The sequence below is a fragment of the Pogoniulus pusillus genome, chromosome 8, assembly GCF_015220805.1.
Source record: "Pogoniulus pusillus isolate bPogPus1 chromosome 8, bPogPus1.pri, whole genome shotgun sequence".
Lineage (NCBI taxonomy): Eukaryota > Metazoa > Chordata > Aves > Piciformes > Lybiidae > Pogoniulus > Pogoniulus pusillus.
The window spans coordinates 27,144,425-27,167,345 of NC_087271.1; the positions used below are offsets into that span (position 1 = coordinate 27,144,425).

Here is a 22,921-nt window from a genome sequence, read left to right on the forward strand (position 1 = left end):
ATTTCTGAAGTACCCATGCTTACACATAAAAACCTCTGCAGGATTTACATTACACTACTGTATTTATTTCAGTGAGCATTTGACTGCCAAGAATACCATCTATGACCATCATGGCAATCTAATTAAATGTTTGACGAGCAGAAAGATGGACATTATTCAAGTCAAGCATTAAATTAGAAAAATTAGTTTGTCTCCTTTATCGGTAGGTTTTTAAATCAGCCTATTCTACCAAAACCCATAAGTTTAATGAATTTGGTCAGACGTACTGTGTAACAGATGTCTAACACAGAGCCATGAGCCTAAATCATAAAGCTGATGCTTCAGCTTGGCATGGCAAACTATATTAGAAAAGCTTAGAAAGGTCAGTCACCAGCAACCTGCCTGCTGATAGCTGAGAAACAGCTCTGTAAAATGCATGAGCTGCCTTTTGTAGTCTCTTGCAGGAAGTCTTGGAGAGCCACAGATAATTTGCCTTCAATGATTCATCAAGTTGGCCCTTTGTTTCACTAATTTGAGTGTCAAGTGCAACCACATAATAAAGAACTACCAAGACTTGATAAGTTTCTTATATTGCTTCGTTGGTCTTAACAACTGCTACTATTGAAGCCAAATCCACAAACTAAATAAATAGCCAGCCCCGTGCAATATGGAATTCTCTGAAATGATGAAGCCTGTTTGCTGTGCTGTTCAGTGATGTACCATACGCCCTTGTTTCTTCTAACTTTCTTAAAAGGCACTAAATGCTGCATGCTGTGCCAGTGCTAGAGACGACACTTGTTTCACTGTTAGTCTTCCGGTCGATTAGTAAAGATAAAATATGGATTTCAATGACAGTTCCAGCCTTGAGAAAGCTGCTATTGTGACCACGGTCGAGTTAGCTTGCAGATCGTTTTCTCTTTAATGTAATCTGTAATGTTATATAGCTATAGGTTAGATGTGAACTCTATATTAGAACTATTATTTCCATTAGTAGTTTCAAGAAAAATATCCTCATCATTAGCAGATATTTTTTTTTTTTTTTAATGGTATGCTGTCAGTTTCATACCTTTATAAGAAATCACCCTTAAAATGGCAAGTTTTGAAGGGGCACATTTATAAGTGTGGAATTCCCAGAGCAAGAAATCTGTATATGTTGAGGTCCATCGATAAAGTTTTCATAACTGAAGTGTACATTAACACAAAGAAAGGAATAATAATAAAAACTTCAGAAGGGTGCTGGTAAGAGTGGGCAAGGGTCCCTCCTCGGAAACAAAAAAAGATGGCATGGGCAACAAGCCCGTGAGGTTTACTTTTAAAAAACGAAGAAGGCTTAAGTCAAAAGGGTTTGAAATCAGTTTTCAGGGCTTCAGAAAGATCGTCTGAGAGGGTGTAGCGCCGCACAAGGAGTTGAGGGCGCCGATTTTTTTCCACCACCGTGAGTGGGAATGCCTGAACGCTTCAGGAAGCCCAGCTTGCGGCGGGAGAATGACGAATTTTCCGCCGGGTTAAAACACAACAAACGTAACGTGAGGGTCGTGCCCCGCTGCTGTAGGCAGGACAGACGCCTGGGCCGAGGGAGGGAGCTCCAGCCGGTTCGCCCGGCGCCCACCGCCGGCCGGGAGAGCACCGTCCGCCCGCTGCCTGCCGGGACCGCGATGAACGCCGCGCCGATCCTCACCGTTCGCTGCTTCCCCCCTGCACCGCGCCGGCGGAGCAGCGCGCCGGAGGGGGCAGGCAGAAGTTAACTTCCACCTGCCCTGAAGCCGCCGCTGCGCCGGCAGGAGGAGGCGGAGGCGGAGGCGGAGGCAGGCGGGGCAGCCGAGGACCCGGCTCTGGCAGCCTCTGAGGGTCCGTCCGAGTGTAATTCCCCCCTAATCCCCGCCACGGCGGCGCTTCCCTGGCCGAGCCATGTCTACGGCTTCCCCGCCATGCCGAGCCTAGCGGGGAGCGGGAGGACTGGCGGCCGAGAGGCGCACAAAATGAAGACCCTGATGGTAAGCGCATTGTTGGCACTGCTCATCCCGGCGCGGCGGCGAGGAGGAGAGGAGCGGGGCTGCCCCGGGCACCCTGCACACGCTCCAGCGTTTCCCGGGCTGCAGCCCCGCGGCAATTCGGGATCATGCGAAGCCGAGCAAAGCTCCGGTAGCACCAGCGAAGAACTTTCCGCCTGCTTTCTTTTATTCGTGTTGCTCGTGGTTCGGGGGTTTCGTGTGTGCGTGCGTTTTCAGAAGCGTATAGAAAACCGATCTGCTTAAAGGACGAGGCTGGAGGTAGCTGCGCGAAGGGGGAGCGCTACAATCCCCAACACTCGTTAAAATGCACGGATGAGATGCCTGAGGGGGGGACGGCTGCTGGGGGCCGAAAGGCGCGGGGAATCGGGGCACATAGAGGGGAGAAGGGTCAAAGAAGCAGGTCTGGGGGAGAGGGAGGCAGGAAGGCACGGTGGCACGGGAGCGAGCCGGCGAGGGGGACGGAGAAGGAAGGAGGGGGTTCCCCACTTCTCGGACTTTTGCGGTGTCTGGTGGCGTGAAACTACCGGACGCCACGAGTGCGGCGACGGGGAGCGGTGCGCCCCTCTGGGCCCCGCGGCGGGGGGAGCCTGCTGCCCCGGGCGCTGAGCCGCCTCTCTCTGCCCCCCGCAGCGCCACGGGCTGGCCGTCTGCCTGGCTCTCACCACCATGTGCACCAGCTTGTTGCTCATGTACGGCGGCATCGGCGGCGGCGGGGGCCACCCGGAGCCGCGGCGGCGGCAGCAGCAGCAGCAGGTGGCGGCGGTGCCCAGCCGCCCTCCGGGACGCGGCCAAGACCACCCGGCGATCCCCGTCGGGGCTGGTCTCCTGGAGGGCTACATCAGCGTCCTGGAGCACAAGGTGAGCCTCGGCCCATGGGGCCGCCCCTCTCGACCGGGCCTCGGGCCATCCGGGGACACCTCACTGCCTCACTGTCCTGTCCTCCTAAAGGACAGCCGACCAGGCACTTTGACCGCTCTCCACGCCCTTCGTGGTCTGACCGGTTTCCCCCTCGGCGAGATCGCGGTTGTCTGGGTTGTCTTCTGCAGGCTTGAGATGCCGTCACTGCCGGCCCCGAGTGCATGAGTTAATAGGGTCAGGACCCGGTGTCCTGCCTGGGGAGTGTCCTGCCTTTGTAGTGTTATTTCCTCCCTTGCTCTGTAGAAGATGTAGGGTGAGGCATTTAGTTTCAGGGGATGGATGGTAGAAGTACGCTGCTAATGTATGCTTATAACAATATCTGGAAGGGTTAAAGAATGAAGTTTAGTTGTTAGAGTGGAAAGTCAATAGGTAGGTGTTTATTCTTAGCTCCTTTTGTGTTGGGAAACCGAAGAGAAGTGTGTCTCCTCCCCAAATGACCTTTTCATCCTTCTCCTGGGAAGCAGAAGTTGTCAACTGTAGTCTCTGTTCTAGAAATTGGGGGTACACCTTTAATAGTGAACAAATGTCCCTCCCCTTGACACAGTAATTATAATGGGGGATTGCCAGACTGTAATACCTGTTTATCAGGGGTAGGCAGACTAAGCTGTGATAACTCACAGGACAAATGTAGTAACATAAAGTGAGCAAGGTGACACATCCATGCTGAAGAGATACTCTGCTTCAGTAATTTTCTCAGAAGGCAGATTCCTCTACTTCTTGTGCAGTGTTCAGTTTGTTGCATTTACCTGGAAATTCCAAGGACCTCTGCCAAAACCTCAGATAGTGTTTAGTACACACACTTCTTGCAGTAAAAAATGACTAAAAAAATAAGCAAGGGAAGAGAGGATTCTTAACTTTGTCATATTTTCACATCCAGACTGACATCTTGCTGAAAGACACGCTGTCAAATAAGTTCCTGGACTCAGTGTAGAGGTACCATGTGAAGATTAGTGACTTTGATATACAGAGATCTTTATTGTTCCTTCTGGCTTCACGTTCTATGCAAGGATTATCTGTAGGGCTCTTAACAAAGAAAAATAGCTCATGATGGTCCTTTGTAGGCTTTATTTGCTTTCGTACATGGTTCTCAGGGAAATTCTCAAATGTAATGTCTACACAGAAAAAGTAACTTCAGCCATGGGGCTTCCTACTGCATGAGGTGTTCTTTCTAATTCTTTTGTTCTTCTTGAACATGACTGTAGCACAGATGTATACACACATGATTTTTGTAAGCAGTAATAACTGTTTTTTGGGTATATATGTGAGTAACTGTCTGACACTGGTACTTCTTTAAAATCTCTATTCTACGCTTACTATTTTCCAGGGTAATTTTAATGTAGCCACGTGTTCTGGATAAAGCTGATCCTCTGGCTTTTTAATGTGTTGTAATATGGTCCAAACCCCATAGATAGTCCGTTTCTGAATTTCATATCACTTAGCTTATGCCTCATAGTAATAATCTGTTGAAGGTTTAATAACTTTACACATAACTTCAGTGGGTCAAAAAGAAGAATGTGCAGCCCCTGCTGTGTTCCCAGCTTGCTTTGTTTTACTGTAATGTGCATGAAATCAGCTAGAGAGCTGTGCCGCTCTAGTATGCAGAGAGTGTGGACAGTGTTACCAGTAAGGAGATGATGGGGAAGGGAAGTGCTTTGGTTCTTAAGAGTGTATTTATTTTAGCATTAACAGACCTATGGATTTACAGTCTCAGAATGTGCAGGTTTTCTGTAGAACAGAAAATGGAGAATGCAAAATATCCCAGGCATCTTTGGAAGAAGAAGGATTCAGGACTGATGATGAGAATAGAGAGAGAGATTGCAAGAGCTGAGAAATGATGAAAGTTTTTCAGATAATGTGGGTTTGGGTGAGATACGGAAGACTGCAAAGAAGATAGGTTGAATAGCAGCAGCGTAAAGATCCAGACCAAAGTGAGAGAAAATGAGAGAATCAGGAAGATTTAAGGAATAGTGGGAGAATTTCAAGAAGAGAGCAAGATGTAATTCTGTACCTGTGACAATGACATGATATTTGAAGAGACAGGAAGGTCTGTAAAGAGGTGAAAAGCAGCTGTTGTGTGAGGACAACAGGCGTGGAAAGGTAAAGGAGGAATGACCTCAGCAATGCTACATGTCATTTCACACTGTCACCTCTGTGGGATCAAAATAACAATCTACCTTCCTTAATTTCCCATACAGAATATTGGGATCATCTGTCAGGATGGCTGACCTGAAGTTGAGTGACCATTACACAGAATTCATCATTGGTGTGTGTCAGTTGATGAATGGCAGTCAGCAGTAGACTAAACGTCTAGATCACTTAGATCTAGAAGCTGAAACACATTTATACCTTTAGAGAAACTGTTTCTGCATCCCATGGCTTTCTTTAAATGGAAAAGCTAGTTTCATCTTTTGTGTTGTTGTACCCATTTTGGCACATTTACCAACAGTAAGTGTGCATATCTGTAGAAGCTGTATGAAGTAATGAAATTATGAATCTATTATTGCAGTATAAATATTGATGCATACAGGAGATGTCCTATGGTTACATGTTATATAGTACCATAGACATTTCTCTTTAGGGATAAAATATAGCACTTGTCCACACTGAAATACCTTTAGTTGCTAATGTCTGTCACTACTAGCACTAGAAGTCACTCAGTACTGCTGGATGATCGTGCATGAGGACTATTTGCCAGAAAATCAAGGTACTTAGTAGAGAGAAATATAGTTTGCAATATTGTAATTATCAATTACTTTCCTCCTTTTTGTTTTACTTTTAGTAGGAATCATAGTTCCTCATCCATTCTTTCAAGATAGGCAGGCAGTCTCTGAGAATACTGCTAAAATACACAATGTGCTTTTTACTGGGTTGAAGACATTTTTTTTTGCAAGAATCTCCTGTTGCTTGGTCAGATTTGTGGTGTTTTGTATTTAGGTGCTTTGCCTTCATGGTTGTTGCAAGCCTGTTTTGCCCTGAGTCGAGCAGTAGAGATGAAAACCAACGTTCTTAGTTTTTAGCAGCCTTGTGCAGTTTAGCAGTACAAACTTTGTTGAACAGAACACTTAAAAGCAGAAAATTCACAGAGTGGATTTAGAGAGTGGTTCTCTTGGCACTTCACCTCTGCGTGTCCCATAGCAACAATAGCTGACAGTCATTGTTGATAGATGTTTGAAATGGATTAATGATAGTGGGTTCTATTCCCAATAGTGAGAAGTTTGTATCTTGAAACCTCCCACATGTGGGACAGAAGCATGTTTCACTGATAGTTGATGTTGAGAGGTTAAGGACTGGAATTAAGTATCAGCTACCCTTCTGCTTCAAGGAGCTTCTTACAGAGGCATATTGGCAGAGTGTAGCACCGCTTAGCTATTGCATCTGTTCTGCAATTGGAAAGGACAGGAGTCTCGGGCTGTCTAACTAACATCTTTCATGAATTCTTTGAGTATAATCCTCAAATTAAAGAGGTGTTCACACTGGCATCAGGGGAAGCAGAATTATGCTCTTCCATGGGAAGGCATGGGGATAAGATTTTCTGTTGATTTATCATAGTGCCAGCAAGAAATTACAATGCTAATATTTTTAAAGCAATTACTGCATACAAATAAGAGACTTAATGAAAGTAGAAAATCTAACAGTGTTCCAGAACTTGCAAGAAATAAATATTTAACCATTATATTACTATTCTGAAATGGATGTGAGAACATGTCTCTGGATAGTTAAAAAGCTTTTTTACCCAGTATTGACTCAACAGTTGGTATTACAAATAAAATATGAGTTTGTCATGTATGTAATTGAATCATATTTCAAGCCATCAAGAACTTTTTTCCTTAGAAAATAGTAGTAATAAAAAAATACCTAAAAATGATTTTGCAGGCAAAATGTGTGATTTATTAGCACCATGTTTAAATACCTTAAAAGAGCACTGAGGTCAACATGATAATTCAAGTGATCACAATGCTTTCTTCATTTATGATAATGAAACCTTTGTGATCCCTTTAAATTAATGCAGATCTAAGAACAGTGTAGTTAATAAAATGTTTGAGGAAGAGTCATTCTGCAAATAGTGCTATAGCTCCTTAATCTCTGAGATGCAGTAAATTGTTCTACAATGAAACTATTTTTTTTTCTGGGATAGTGAACTTGCTGAACTTCAGTAGGAGGTAATAAATATTAGACAGAAAGAGTCTGCAATTTGAACTTCTGTCTAAATAGCTGAATTATTGACAGTTTTGGAACAGATATTTGGGGCAGGGGGACATTAAAACAACTTTCATAACGAACTTGTGTGGACATGAAAAGAAAATAATTTGGAGGATTTTAGTGTCCTAGTTTGAAAAAGATGAGGCTGTCTACAACTACCTGAAGGGACATTGTGGAGAGGCTGGTGCTGGGCTCTTTTCACAGGTAACTGGAGACAGAACAAGAGGAAATGGCCTCAAGCTGAGTCTGGGTAGGTTTAGATTGGGCATTAGGAAAAAGATTTTCATGGAGAAGAGTAGTCGGGCACTGGAATGAGCTGCCCAGGGAGGTGGTTGAGTCACCAATGCTGGATGTGTTTAAGGGTAGTTTGGATGTGATGCTTAGGGATGTGGTTTGAGGTGAGTCTTGTAGAGTTAAGGTTATAGGTTGGACTTGGTGATCCTCAGGGTCTTTTCCTGCCTGGATGTTTCTGTGATTTTATGATTCTGTCTTTCAAATGAGTTTTCATGGTATTGTAAGGTATTTTACAACCAAATCACTTGCCTGGCCTGAGGTGGGATCAAGCCCACTGAGTTAAAGTAAGCCTTGTCCCCTGGTTTCAGTAAAGGTTCTTACTTGTCTCCAAAATTCTCACCTGTAAAGGAAGGAGCACGGACTTTACTGTGTGATTAAGCATTTGATGGAGCTTTTGTATTTGAGAGATCCACAAGGGGGAGACTTTATTCTGAAATAACCTTGTTGGGGACACTTCCAGCTGTGGGAGATCTTGCAGGGTGCTGGTGTTGTGCTGGGTTCTTGGCACTTTAAAATGTTGAGGGACTGTAGTTACCTTTTTATGCTGATAAGCTGTAGGGTCATTACAATCCTCATAAAGTTGACAGAAAAAAAAGAAACCAACACCATGACAGTCAGAGAATATAGCTGAATATTCAAGCACACAGAGCAGAGACAACTATTCTACCAAATTTACAAAACATTTAAATAATGACTGTCTTATGCTTTGTATCTTCTTGGTTTTTAGCTGCTGCAGTAGCGTGCTTTTACAGGCTAACAAATCATAACGTTGGATTTGTTCGTTTTGATAACCCAGGTCTAAAATCTTTAGCAGACTTTGTGCACGCTAAATGATAATAGCTAGTGTGCAGTACAGAGCACACAACAATAATAGGTATGTTTTCCTGTTTTCCAAGTTGCTTGGCACCTCTGCAAAGAACTAATATTCCTAGCTTGGCACTGTTCCTACTTTGAATACCTGGAAATCTTTTCAAATGTTTATATTATAGATATCAGTTATCTGTGTAGTTTATACACTTATTTTATGAAAAAGGCCATATTCTGTAGTTGGACAGGTTGTAGGATTCTGAATCCAGTATCTACTTGAGAAAGAACCCTATCAGGATAATAAAAACAAGAATGATTTTGTAGTTATCACCAAAGCCTAATTCTTGCTAAGATAAATGCTGGCAAAGATGATGCCTAACTAGTAGATGTAGTGAGTCCAGGCAGCGTTCAGGACCTGTTGCTTAAAAGGTTTGTCTAAAAAGAGTGCAGGTGTATTAAAGATTCAGCTGTCCCTGAAAATTGAGGGTGTTTGTTGTGCATCTAACTCATGGTGTTATTATGTTCATCCATGTAACGTGATGCATAAAATCTTATGCAGTCACAAACTAGCTGTGTCCTGATTATTTCTTGGTTATTGAAAAAATAAAGGAAAGTGAATCGTTGTTACACTGAAAACAGGGAAAGCATTGGAGTTTATACCAGGTGCAGATCTTGTCCCATGTTATTTGTGATGTAGCTTTATTCTTTCATAGCTACTGGAGCAAAAAAGATTATTTCTGAGACTGTATCGCAAAATCTTGGTGATTGATTTTAGTACAAACATAAATAATAGGTAGATGGTCAGGTCGAGAGAGTTAATGCAGAACTGTGTTCTAATTTTCTCACACTTTACAAAAGCCACATCTCACAGCAATATCTGATACCATGAAATTGGTCATAATATGTTAGCTTGGTTTTACAACTGACTTAAGACAAAGGTCTTTGTATTTTTTTTTCTTTGTTGAAAAAAAATGGGAGAAACATGAAGATATTTTTATTTATTTTGCACTTTGTTTTTTGATCAATTCTCCATTATAGCTTTTACCCTGAATTGTTTAAAGTGAATAGTGTTCTTTTCTGGTTTATGAATTTCCTATGCATCGTATTATAATACATGTCATATAAGTGGGCGCTGTTTCCCTTGTCTGCTTCCCTGTCTTCTCATGTGAATATGCAAAATTCCTCATTCAGAGGGTATGCAAAATACTTCCAGTCAAGGGAATTGGCGACACTTTTCCTGCTGGTGAGATTTGCCTGTCTCTCATGCAAAATCCTCTTCTTTTTTTTTTCCTTTTCTTTTTTTTTTTTGTCTTTTCATTTTCAACATTTCAGTGACTGCATTTATATTTCTAGTATGCACTGAAGTATATTATATTTGATAACCATTTAAAGTTAGCATATTGTGCACTTTTATTTTTTTTACACAGTCTTTCACTGCGAGCATTTTAGGCTATTTTCATCTTCCTGTGAAGACAAAGTGTTCTTTGGAAGGATTTTAATCCTTAGTGGAAGCGAGTCTGAACTAAATGAGATTTTCAATGATGGGAAATGTAATTTTTGTTCACAGCTGATGGATATCTCTCAACAGAGTTCTTTAAGTTCTCCCTTTCTGCCTGTCCTGGGGCATAAGTGGATATTGAGTGTCATCCTAACTATGTGATATCCTCAGAACAATGGACTGCAGGTAGTTTCTTTTTCCTGGTGACCTTCCTTATTAGTTTAACCTGTATTGCTCAGTAACGCTCGGTATGCACATCCTTGATGCTGAGGTGGCATTGATAGAAGAACTCAGTGTATTAATTGAACTCCTAATTAGGGCAATTATGATGAAATCAGCAGTCATTTGGTGCTGATATAAGCAGATGTGACAGCACAAAAGCTACTTTGAAGGTGAGGTGAAGCATCCTGATGTTTCACCTCACTGTCTCACCTCATTCCTAAGCAGTGTCTATTAGTCACCAATCTTTTACTCTAATAGTGAACGCTTAGTATTAAGACCAGGTTAATTACTGATGTTTGCTGTCATCCAGAAAAGCAAATATTTTCAGTTCAGAAATTGCTGTTATTTTTCTGCATTGTTATTCTGAAGGTGTACAAGTATAGTGAGTAAGAGTCACAAAACAAATAAGGACAAGTAAACTCTGAAATCTTCTGTCTTCAGGGAGTCTGTTTATAACAGTCTGAGGTACCCCCTGAAGGTGTTCCATGAAAGACAAGAGTTGGGCCCTGAGAAACATACATTCCCACAGATAATATACCACATCTGAATTGAGGTTAGGCAAATCTGATAATAGCATCTGGATTGTGTTCAGAGAGACAGACGATGTAGGAAAAGCACAATGTGCAACAATAAATACTGGATTCTTATTAGAACCTTGTAAGAAAACTTCAGAATAAAACAGGGTTGTTTTGAAACACAGAGGGATCAAACTGATAAATTTGATAGATTACTGGAGTGGTTTTTCACATTGACAAAGTGAACAAGTGCAAAAATGTACATTGTCCAAGAAGAGGGAACAACAGTGGGTTTATATGGTACACAGGTAGCATAGATCAGGTTTTCTTAATTCAGTTTTAATAATTTGGACTGTTTTAAGTAGCACAAACCAAGAATATATAAACGTCTACTTTGTTGTTAAGAATTTGTTGCACCTGTTGAAAAAAATCCCTTACAGAATAGATATCTTAGAAAAAATGGAAAAGAAGAGGAAAGGTTTCTCAGTAAACAGTCACTACATTTGGAGTATGCATTTTTGTTCAGCAAATATTACAGTTTGATTTTTAGTATGTTATTGGCATCCTCAAATCTTGGCATGATGTTAATATTGCAGAAACAAAATATTCTGCTTTTTTTTTTACTGCTGGACAGTATTAAATTAGAATATAACTTGCCCTTGGCTGTAGCAAGTCATTAGAAGTAGATGTAAGAATACTCAGCAGAGCATCGGACCAGGAGTTATCTCTAGGGAAATAGAACATTCAGCAGTGCATGTTTGTGCAAATGTCCATCTGTGTCAAGCTTTGTGCACAGGAAGGGTGTTACGCTTAAGAAATGACTCTCTGAGAAATAGGCTTCTTGAGACTGTATTTCTCACCAAGGACATGCTAGTTTGCCTTTTCTCCCAGTTTGAGACACCAGGTTGAGTTTTGTGGATAGTGGCACGAGTTACATTGAGTCTCATTACCTTCAAAACTTTCTTTCCTGCACTGAATTCTCTGTGGATAGACATTTTTATTCTGTTTCAGTGAAATTCACCCTTGTGACTTGTATGAAACAGAAGCATCTGAGGAATCACGTAATCGAGGCAAGTGACAGAAAGGCAGCACATGGTTATAGGCTAATAAAGTGTGATACGGAGATCCCAAAGCTAGGGGAGGCTGGGTCAGTAAGTCTGCATAGCGTAGTTCAAGACAAGCTTGTTAGCCTGAGTTTGAAAGCAGAGTAGTCACTCTGTATCTGAGCAAGTAAATCCTGACCTTTGGCAGGTACATTTCTTCTGGAGCTGGCTGTCTCTGCACTGTGCTTTCTGGGGCATTCAGGGTCAGGATAGGCTGAAGCTGCACAGAGTACCTAGGGAATGGTGGTTACAGGCATGCCCAAAACATACCTGGATAGTTTTCGACTGCAGTGCTAGGGGCTGGAAATGCATTTGATATCGTAACTGTTAACTTTAGCCATCCAAGCTCCATACACCTTATATTCACAGAAACTTCACATCTGGCTAGAGCAAAGGTATATTTAAAAAACCTGATGATTTCTGAGACTTGCCTGTAGGCCTTGTGAGAAAGATTTTGTCCGAATGCATGGAGGAAGCAGTGCTCCTCTAACCTTATCCTCAGTCTTCATGCAGAGCACAGAGGCTCACAGGAGTATGTGCTGTTGTACAGCAAGTGCTGTCCATTCCCTGCTCTGTTCTGACTTTCAGTGTGGCATCTTTGGGTCAGCTCCTCAGACACTTGGCTAAATTTCATCCTTGGAGATTAGAATAATGAGAAATATGCTCCTAAATTTCGTTGCTGTGCAGTTTATTCCTAATGCTACAGTTAAAGGGTTAGTTTTACACATCTCAGCATATTGGCTGACTCTAAAATAGGAGCATAAAACCTCAAAATGCAGCCAGCGGTCTGACTGCAGCTGCCAGAGTGATGCAGAGTTAATATTGCCTGGCCTTTCTCAGCTCATCTGCCCGTGCCTGGATGACTGTAGGTGAATACTTCTTTTTTGAAACCAAAACATAACAAGACACTTGGTGGTTTATTTATATATTTTCTTTCCTAATGCTTGCATTCCAGAAAGTGGTGATTATTAATATTATTGCTGGCTATCCAAAATATATCTCACAAATTAAAAAGCTATGGCAGAGTCCCAGCTATTCCTGTTTGTATGTCTTCTTCTGTATTCTCTGTGTAGTACTGCACCAGATTTCTTTCTGCTTTAATAGTAATTCATGAGCCTTGCAAAGTCTGAGACAGTTTGTTATAATATTGCTCACGTTATCTGAGAGAACTACCTTGGACATGAATGGAACTGTACCTAATAAGCAGCACTTCTTCAGTAAGGGTTTCCTCTTCGTGCTGAGTGCCAGCTGACATGGTGTCTAACCATATGTCTGGATGGGATTTTGCCAGCAGGCGAGAGCGTGCTCTGCTCCCTGTTTGAGCTGGTTGGAGATGCACGGGCTCTGCTTTGGCAGCTGAGTAGCTGCAGTTAGCATGTCGCTAAGCCAGAACTAATAAGCTTGACTGAGAAGCATGGTTTATTATCTTGGGCTCAGCAGTATATCTGGTGTGGTGATGTAGCTTACACCATAGAGCTCTTCTCTGTCCTACCATCTCGATGCATGGGTAGAACTTGCTCATGGTTGGTTATGTGGAACATGATCATTATTTGCTTGTATTTCCCTGCAAAAAAACCCTCCTAGTCCATGTCCTAATGATTTCTTAATCCTGCTCCAAAGGCATCTTCAGGCCTCTTGTCACACCACCAAGTACTTCCTACCTGATGCAACTAGAGAATGTAACTACCACCTAGATACTCATTGTGCAGTTGCACAGTTCCCAATGTCCAGTCTTACTTATGTACCTGCTGCTACTTGCTACTTAAATTTTGATCATTAGATTGCCACATATGTAACACTCAACAACAAAAAAGACTATTTTCAGCATTTCTCTTTCACACAGGAGCCTAATAGATGGATCAGATGTTCAAAGTTTGAAATGAAACTCTAAATACAAAGTTCACAGAGAATGATTTAGTCTGCTAAATCCCCACTTAGGACAAAATCTGCTCTTTTCACTGAGCACATTCTTATTGACAAAAATATTTTAATTGCTTTGGTTTAGAAAATCTCATCTGAGGATGAAGCTGAGAGGGTTTTTGCTTGGAACATGGCTATTGCTATATACATAGGTTATTTAATTTGTAGGGTTATTTCATTTGTAATGTAATGTGTTTTCTGGTATTCTTACCTTGTGTATTTCTGTGGAAATGTTGGTAGCTGTGTCATAATTTTGGTCAATGAAGAATTTTTGCTGGTAGGATATTTAGTAATATCTTCACTAACTGTAGACTGCTGAGCCTTACTCTTTCAATATCTAATTATCACATCAATAGATTTAATTTTAATTTATATTTTAATTTTTATGAATAACCAAAAGCTTTTTTTTTTTTACTCTTTTTTTTTTTTATTTTAATCAAGTGAAATCAGGACTGGAGCTAAATTCTTTATTTTTGATGTGTCTCCTTTATGTCTCAGTAGCAGTGTGAAGAAGCAATAATCCTAGTTATAGATATACTGAATATTCTTTCTCAAGTGTATTGTTGGTGTATTCCTGATGGTTTTAAGGCATAAATGAGGTACTTTATGCAGCTGGTAGATGTGGAGGAAGGATATCAGGGCCAGGAGGGTATCTCTGGTATTAATGTGTCTGATTTCTTCCAGCACAGTGATCCCTTTTGATCTGCAGCAATTTGTGCAGTGTAGCACAGCTTTCAGGGTATCTTTAATTATGCCTGTGGATATTTTAGCTTGGAAAGTGAAATGAGGCTTTAGAATCACCTTTCACTCCCAGCTGTGTTGTTTTGAAACTTCCTACAGCTTGTTACCGACCCCTAAGTGTAGGGATCATGTTTCTACTCTCATGAATGACACTGAATGTGCAGCATCCTGGGCTTCAGTAGAAGGTGCATCAGTCTTTGAGTCTTTCCATCAGAGCTCTCACTGCTATCAGGAGGGAATAACAACATACCCTGTACATACATATATATCTAAAACTTGTGATAGCACATATTTTAAGATCAAATCTAGGTTTGAGACAATTCACAGGTTCTGAAAACCTGTCTCTAAGGTTTCATATTGATACAGAATACAGTGAAAGGACTGCATTAGGAACATCATAGCAATAGAGTTTATGCTAAAAACAGACAAAGCCATTATGCTTATATCAGTGCTCTCAGACATATAGAATAAATTGATTGATGATAAGAGGCATCAGCTTTATTAAAGTTTCTCAGAAATGATTTTTTTATAATTATGCCACTTCCTAGGGGTATTTTTCACTGTGTTAGGAAGATGACATGTCCTATTTGTAGTGCATAAAGTGAAAAAAAATCATTTTAACACGACAATTAATGTCCTAACATTTGAACTTCAAGGTATGATGGTTAATTTTCATGGTCTATAGCAAATAAAAAAGAAGATTAATTTCACTTGAAGGTACAAGAAGTGATCTCAGCCATGTCATTGTAAGTCCAAAGACCAACAGTTAATTTAAGTTCTCAAGTCTTCTAAGAATCGAGTGCATTGCTCATAGGAAGTGCATGAAAAACTTGCGACTGGGATCAGCTGTGTCTAAGCCATTGTAGCTCACAATGTAATTGTAGTCTCATTGCCTCTTGATCATCAATGATGAGTTTGCATCTGATTATTTTATTGGAACTGCTGGTTTGTGTGCTGGGCCCAGTCCTGTTCAGCATCTTTATTGATGAGCTGGATGAGGGAATTGAGTCCAGCATCAGTAAGTTTGCAGATAACACCAAGCTAGGAGCAGGTGTTGATCTGTTGGAAGGTAGGAGAGCCCTGCAGAGGGACCTGGACAGGCTGGATGGGTGGCCAGAGCAGAGGCCAATGGGCTGAGATTTAACAAGACCAAGTGCAGGGTCCTACACTTTGGCCTCAACAACCTCAAGTAGTGCTACAGGCTGGGGACTGAGTGGCTGGAGAGCAGCCAGGAAGAAAGGGACCCTGGGGGTACTGGTAGGTAGTAGGCTGAAGATGAGCCAGCAGTGTGCCCAGGTAGCCAAGAGAGCCAATAGCATCCTGGCCTGGATCAGGAACAGTGTGGCCAGTAGGACAAGGGAGGTTATTCTTCCCCTGTGCTCGGCACTTGTCAGGCCACACCTTGAGTCCTGTGTCCAGTTCTGGGCCCCTCAGTTCAAGAGAGATGTTGAGGTGCTGGAACGTGTCCAGAGAAGGGCAACAAAGCTGGTGAGGGGCCTGGAGCACAGCCCTCTGAGGAGAGGCTGAGGGAGCTGGGGTTGTTTAGCCTGGAGAAGAGGAGGCTCAGAGGTGACCTCATTGCTGTCTACAACTACCTGAAGGGAGGTTGTAGCCAGGTGAGGGTTGGTCTCTTCTCCCAGACAACCAGCAACAGAAGAAGGGGACACAGTCTCAAGTTGTGCCTGGGGAAGTATAGACTGGATGTTAGGAAGAAGTTGTTGGCAGAGAGAGTGATTGGCACTGGAATGGGCTGCCCAGGGAGGTGGTGGAGTCACTGTCCCTGGAGGTGTTCAAGAGAAGCCTGGATGAGGCTCTTAGTGCCATGGTCTAGTTGACTGGCTAGGGCTGGGTGCTAGGTTGGCCTGGCTGATCTTGGAGGTCTCTTCCAACCTGGTTGATTCTGTGATTCTATGATAGTATGTGCAAAGCACCAAGACTTTGAAATTCAAAGTAAAAGTAATCTTAAAAAAAAAAAAAAGTAAGTTTTCTAACTCCTTTTCATTTCCCTTGGAAAACAAACGGATCTGTCAATTTTGTTTTGTTTTGTTTCATATCCCATACCTCACATCAGTAAAACTACTGAAAAGTACATTACACTGTGTTTATTAAATTGTGCTCCTATGCAGTAATACACATAAGACATCTTATACTGCCTTAAGGATTAAGTTAAGCTCCTTTGTTGAGCCTTTGGTATGGCAGGACTGTTAATCTTTAACTGTCAGAGTCTGGTTAGATCCTCCTTTAGACTGAGGCTATGTCTAAGTGCAAAGAAATGAAAATGACTCAACTCATCTGCTATTTACGCCTTCATATTTTTGCACACAGCAATCAATAAAAAAGGAGAAGCTGTTTTAGACATACATATTTCTATAAGAAGATTTAATTTCAAGCCCTTATTTAGCAGCATCATAAATTAGCTTTATGTTTATACTTGTGACATACAGAGACAAAGTTGACAGAAAGTGTTCAAAGTATTAAGTTCTTGAAAATAAGATGTGCAGTGAGTGACAGCACATTGAAAGGAGGACAGGGGAAATTTTGTGAACCTACATTTCCTAATTAAAATTCTGTAGAGTTGTCTACAGAATGTTCATGTTTTATTACATCAGTAATTACTCTTACATTTTCCTTTCAAATTACAACGTTAAGTCACAAAAGAAGAAATGTGCTATAGTTACATCATATTTAGACAAGCCAAGATGAAATAAAACTGTGAAAGGAATGGTGGAGCTGGGAGGCAAAGTTAAATTCATTGTGAAAGATTAAAGCTAATATTTTAGGCCAAACAGAGTGTAAAACTGGTAGCTAGGAACTGCAGTATTGTGCAATAAGTAGCAAAATGTGCTTTTCCCTGTGGGTGTTCTGTACTGTTCAATGGATGTTGTCCCATCTGAAACTTGTGAAGAAGTGTAATGGTTTGGGTGTTACCTGCCTCCCCCCACCCCCCCCTTAAGAAAATCACCCAGACTAGACTCAGTGGCTCTGGAAAATTGAGTGAAGCTTTATATTTACAGCTTAGCACAATATACAAGCAGATATTAACAATATATACAGCTAGATACAGAAATATGCAAGTTAAAAAGTAATACAGAAACATAACTCCCCTCCCAGAAACCCGAGTCCCCAGGAGGGGCTCTCAACCACTCCTCCACCTTCTCCCCACACCTCTACTTTACCCCAGACTTTGCTTTATGCTTAAGGTAGTTTGGAGGGATGGCCAGGAGGGTTAGGAAGCAAATGGATTAAGTCACACAGACAGCAAGTTAGGTTAGAGAGAAGTGCAGCCCCAAAGACAGAGAGCAAACAACTGCTTTATCTATGTTTGTGTTCTTATACATCTCAGCAAGCCTATGAGTGAAGTAGACATCACCATTGTTTCCTTCCCACAGCCTGTAATCTAATTCTTCTCACCAAAATATCCCAGCTAGGCTCAAACTAGCACAAGAAGAAATTTTAAATAATTATCTGGTAATAGCCAACTTGTGCAATTTATGCAAATATTTATTCAAAGTGGTAGCATAATTGTCCAATGAAGTGATACAGGTTGTAAATTGAAGCAGCAGGTAAAATACACTACTTCAGAAAAGCTTTTGAGTTTGGTAAATGCCTAAATTGTACTTTGCTAATCAGGCTGTATTTTTTAAAATAACAGGAGAAGTCTTTTTGCCTTCTCCTTCAAATACAGTTTCCAGTGGCTGATTTTGTATTTTCTGCTCACACAACTTTCCCATTTGCTGAAAGAAGACATTTATTTTCCCTCAACTCATTAAAAAATTAGACTTTTTAACGTACATATCACCCTCCTTCTGAGGATCTCCAAGTACCATTAAATGGAGACTCCTGACTTAAAGTACGGAAGTATTAATTCCTTATGACGTAAGGAGATAGTGAAACAAAGAAGCTCAAAGCATAATTTTGAGCTTGAGTGTCCAGCAAGGAATGTAAGGTAGGAGTTTAGAAAGTGCTAAAGTGTTGAAAGCTGAGGGGACTCAACCTCAGGATAGATGCACAACAAATCACTTGAAATAGCTGATTTTCATTCACAGCTTGGAAGTGAAATTTCAGGCCTCATTCTATATAACACTGAGGTTATATACAGTGGATTGGGAGACTTATGCACTTGAAGTAAATTCAAGATACATATTCTGCTGTATACAGCTGCCCAATAGAAAACACTTCAGTGCATTTACAGTCCAGCCTTTCTGCTTGGACAGGATCATGGTGGAGGACAGTTTAGTCCAGATAAAAAATGTGAGAGAATGCAATTGATGATCTTTGGTGGGGTATCTTCCATGGAACTGGTGTGTAGAGCATTTTGAGTTCCTGCTCCAGAAGGAAGCACATAAATTGGAGATTACAGGATAAACTTGTAGCTTTCAAAAAGCTTCCTAATCTTTTTTTAGTGAACTGTGTAACTCCCCCACTTCATCACATGTGACAATGTCCTGTGAGGCTGCCAGTTTTTGCCCTTGTCAGATTATAGTCAGACACAGAGAAAGAGCTGTCCTTAACGTGCAGGCTTAGATAGTGGCTGAACAAGGGTTTTGAGGACCATTTTGAGGTTTTGGCTTTTACATTCTGTCAAAGTGCCATCCGCGTTTTCTGAGGCACTGAGATCTCTGCATTAGTACATAGGCACTTAAATAAATTACCTGATTTTCAGAGCATGTTGAACCACACACATTTTGCACCAACTCCGGTGCCTGAGGGCACGTTAACTCTTTAAACGTGGTGTTTGATGTGCACGGCAGGGCTGCACAGTATTCTGGGCTAGGCTAAACCTTAACAGGGTGTGCAAATGCAGGCACTGAGCAGTGTTAAATAGGGACAGGATCACAGGAAGCTAGTGGTTGGAAGGGACCCAAAGAGATCATCCAGTCCAAACCTCCCTGCCAGAGCAGGACCATACAGTGTGTCTAGGCCACACAGGAACACATCCATACAGGCCTTGAAAGTCTCTAGAGAGGGAGACTCCACAGCTTCTCTGGGGAGCCTGTTCAGTGCTCTGTGACCCTTACAGTAAAGAAGTTCCCCCTTGTGTTGAGGTGGAACCTCCTGTGCTGCAGCTTCCATCCATAGCTCCTTGTCCTATCCCAGGGAGCAAGTTGGCAGAGCCTGTCCCCCCAGCTCCTGACCCCCAGCCCTCAGATAATTATAAATATTTATTAGATCCCCTCTCAGCCTTCTCTCCAGACTAAAAAGCCCCAGGTCCCTTAGCCTCTCCTCATAAGGCAGTATTCCAGTCCCCTAATCATCCTTGTAGCCCTCTGTTGTACTCTTTCAAGCAGACTCCTGTCCTGTCTTCATCATACTGGCACCACATGCTTTGCAAAGTTCATTAATTTTGTATGCCTTAAAAATATCTGGCATATATTTTATATTATATTATGCACTAGCTATCTATTATATGACATTTTGCTAAAAATATGTTCTATTTAAAGATGGAATTTCTTTGATGGAGAGAAGAATTATGGTTGCATGTCTCAGATTTCCTTTTGCATATTTGATTAATCTCATAATATTTTAGCATAAAGAAAAAGAAAGTCCTTGCTGGACTGTAGGAAAAGACCAACACATAGGATGATTTAAGATATATCTGAACATAAATGTTGTGCTTATATGAAATACCTGACTGATAGTTTTGGAACGTGAAATTTTTCATAGTCCTAGAAAACACAGTCCATAGAAAACAAGAACAGTTTGGGAAGAGTTGGAAATGTCTTGCCATATACTCAGAAAAATCATCTTTAAAAGCAAAGGTAGAAAAGTAGTCTTTAGCTTGTTGGCTTACTCCTCAGCCTCTCTATGAATGCTGTTCCAGAGTTTCCTTGGTCATTCAGTTGTGGCAAAAACACTTGTGATGTGATTGTATTTGATCTAGTAGATGGAATTCTGTAGCGTGTAAGAGCATCCATCCACTGTAGAGTTGGTGGCTGGATAGCCCTTGGTTTTCTTTGCATAAAATTTGCAGAATCTAAAATATAAAAACTATAAATAGAAGAATAGAGATAGGAAAAGTTTTCTGTTATTTTTTGTATAGTGGTAGTGAGATAAGATCATGTGGGTAAAGAAATACAGGATTTATGGAGTACCATCTTTGAAAAAAAACAAAGGTCTTTCAGACTTATAGAATCATAGAATCAACCAGGTTAGGAGAGACCTCCAAGATCATCCAGTCCAACCTAGCACCCAGCCCTATCCAGTCAACTAGACCATGGCACTAAGTGCCTCAGCCAGGCTTTGCTTGAACACCTCCAGGGACAGCGACTCCACCACCTCCCTGGGCAGCCCATTCCAATGCCAATCACTCTCTCTGCCAACAACTTCCTCCTAACATCCAGCCTGTACCTCCCCTGGCACAACTTGAGACTGTGTCCCCTTCTTCTGTTGCTGGTTGTCTGGGAGAAGAGACCAACCCTCACCTGGCTACAACCTCCCTTCAGGTAGTTGTAGACAGCAATGAGATCACCCCTGAGCCTCCTCTTCTCCAGGCTAAACAACCCCAGCTCCTTCAGCCTCTTCTCACAGGGCTTGTGTTCCAGGCCACTCACCACTTAACATCATGCGGGTGAAATCTAAGTGACCTCAGTTTTCTTTGCTTACTATGGATTAGGATTTTTCTCTTCCCTTTCAAAGGGTAAAAGTAAAGGTAAGACATGCCTCATTTGTATTAGAGAAGCTGAAGAACTGCAAGTGGTGAGTCCTGTTATCATGCAGAATAAAACTGCAATAAAAGCTGCACTGCACAGTTTCCAGAACAAAGCAGTCCAAACCCAAGCACTCTGATTAGACACTGAAATACACATAGTCCTGCCACAGCAGTGTAGCTTAATCTCGATACGTGACTCACAAATAGTTAGCCCTGACAAATAATCCATCATGTGTTACTGAGACTCTGTCAGGAAAGGCAACCTCCAAGAACACTTTAAAAAATTTATAATTCATCAGTTGTTGTGCGTCTCCTAACCATCTTATATTGGCAGACATTCTTGGAACCTTCTCTCTCTTTGTATTTCTTGGGAGAACAAAAGCGCAGCATTGGCTGAGGCAGGCCATTCCCACATGCTGCTCTGCGGAGCTGGGAAGAGGTGCACAAGGTCAGAAAATGCTGTGAATGAAATATTTTTTTATTCAGAGAGCCCAATCTTGCTCCTGCTAAAGCTTTGTGGAATACTCCCCTGGAAATCTGTGGAAGCAGGATTAGTACCAACGTCTGCAGCCCAATCAGTTGTTATTAGGAGAGGCTGTCAGTGTGGTGGGTGCAGGCTTGCAAGATATTAAGTATCAGCTGCGAATCACCTAATAAAGCACTTCTCATGATGATGTATAGACTGTTTCCTGGTTCTGCTTTGAAGTGTTGAAACCTATAGATCAATAGAATTTGAAGATGGAAGGGGCAAGTAGCATGCAGGGTCAGGCCCTTGCTGTCAGATTTGTACAGAGTAGGGGAAGGAGTGGGAGGCTGCAGTATAGGGCTAACAATTGTTGGATGCCAAATGCTTCCTACACTGAATGCTTCTAAAAACCTTTGTATATGGGTCTCATTGTTAAAGGAGCCTGAGAACTTGGAATACTGCAGGAGAAATTGGAGCTGGACTTTAATGCAGAATTGAGATCGAGGAAATGGTTACCTTATTTTAAAACATTTTTTGATTTCTTGGCGTGAAAGAGTGACAGTCATAAAAAGTGATGCTTGGTTTTCTATCAACAGATCTAGGTTTTAGTAAGGGACAGATTTCAGCAATGCTTATTGTGACATGCTGTTCTGATCGTGTCTGTGCAGTGACCACATGTAAGGAGCTCCGGTTTGAGGGTGGATGTTTCAGTGGTCATTAAAAGGGGTGCTGAGATGCTTGAGCGTGTCCAGAGAAGGGCGACGAGGCTGGTGAGAGGCCTTGAGCACAGCCCTACGAGGAGAGGCTGAGGGAGCTGGGATTGTTTAGCCTGGAGAAGAGGAGGCTCAGGGGTGACCTTATTGCTGTCTACAACTACCTGAGGGGTGGTTGTGGCCAGGGGGAGCTTGCTCTCTTCTCTCAGGTGGCCACCTCCAGAACAAGAGGACACAGCCTCAGGCTGCGCCAGGGGAGATTTAGGCTTGAGGTGAGGAGAAAGTTCTTCACTGAGAGAGTCATTGGACACTGGAATGGGCTGCCTGGGGAGGTGGTGGAGTCGCCGTCCCTGGGGCAGTTCAAGGCAAGGTTGGACGTGGCACTTGGTGCCATGGTCTAGCCTTGAGCTCTGTGGTAAAGGGTTGGACTTGATGATCTGTGAGGTCTCTTCCAACCCTGATAATACTGTGATACTGTGAAAATCTGCATGGGTTTATGAGTGGCAACAGGATTATACTACTGAAGGATGTTGGATCTATATTTTCATTCCTGAACTAGCATTGAACTCAAGTCCCAGCAGTACCATGAAAGGCCAGAACTTCCTTTCATAAACACTGACCTTTCTTCTTGATTATCTTTGTGAACTGGGGCTGCCTTTTAGTTAATAGAACTATGTAATCAGGTAGCTGAGAGGGATAAAATAGAAGTGTTAGTCTTTGCTGCTGCTTAGATGCTGATGAAATTCCTGAACACCTTTTAAATATGTTATTCTAAATCTGAGGAAATGGAGAAGTTTTTACATATTGAAAAAGGCTAGGAAAACAAGCAAGCAAAAAGCCTATTTATCTGATGAGATTGAAGGATGTGTCACGCAATTTGAAAA

General features: G+C 41.9%; 1 protein-coding gene across 3 annotated transcripts in view; it reads left to right on the forward strand.

Moving 5' to 3' along the window:
- Positions 1–22,921, forward strand: part of ST6GALNAC5 (ST6 N-acetylgalactosaminide alpha-2,6-sialyltransferase 5) — a 163,827-nt gene that overhangs the window by 74,627 nt on the left and 66,279 nt on the right. The window contains exons 1-2 of one of the 3 annotated variants that reach the window (XM_064147843.1): positions 1,432–1,973; positions 2,622–2,849. In XM_064147843.1, coding sequence (XP_064003913.1) covers positions 1,908–1,973; positions 2,622–2,849 — 294 coding nt within the window. In that variant the 5' untranslated portion in view covers positions 1,432–1,907. Of the gene's footprint in view, positions 1–1,431; positions 1,974–2,034; positions 2,250–2,621; positions 2,850–22,921 lie in introns of those variants that run through there. The other 2 variants (XM_064147844.1, XM_064147845.1) reach the window with 2 other exon arrangements.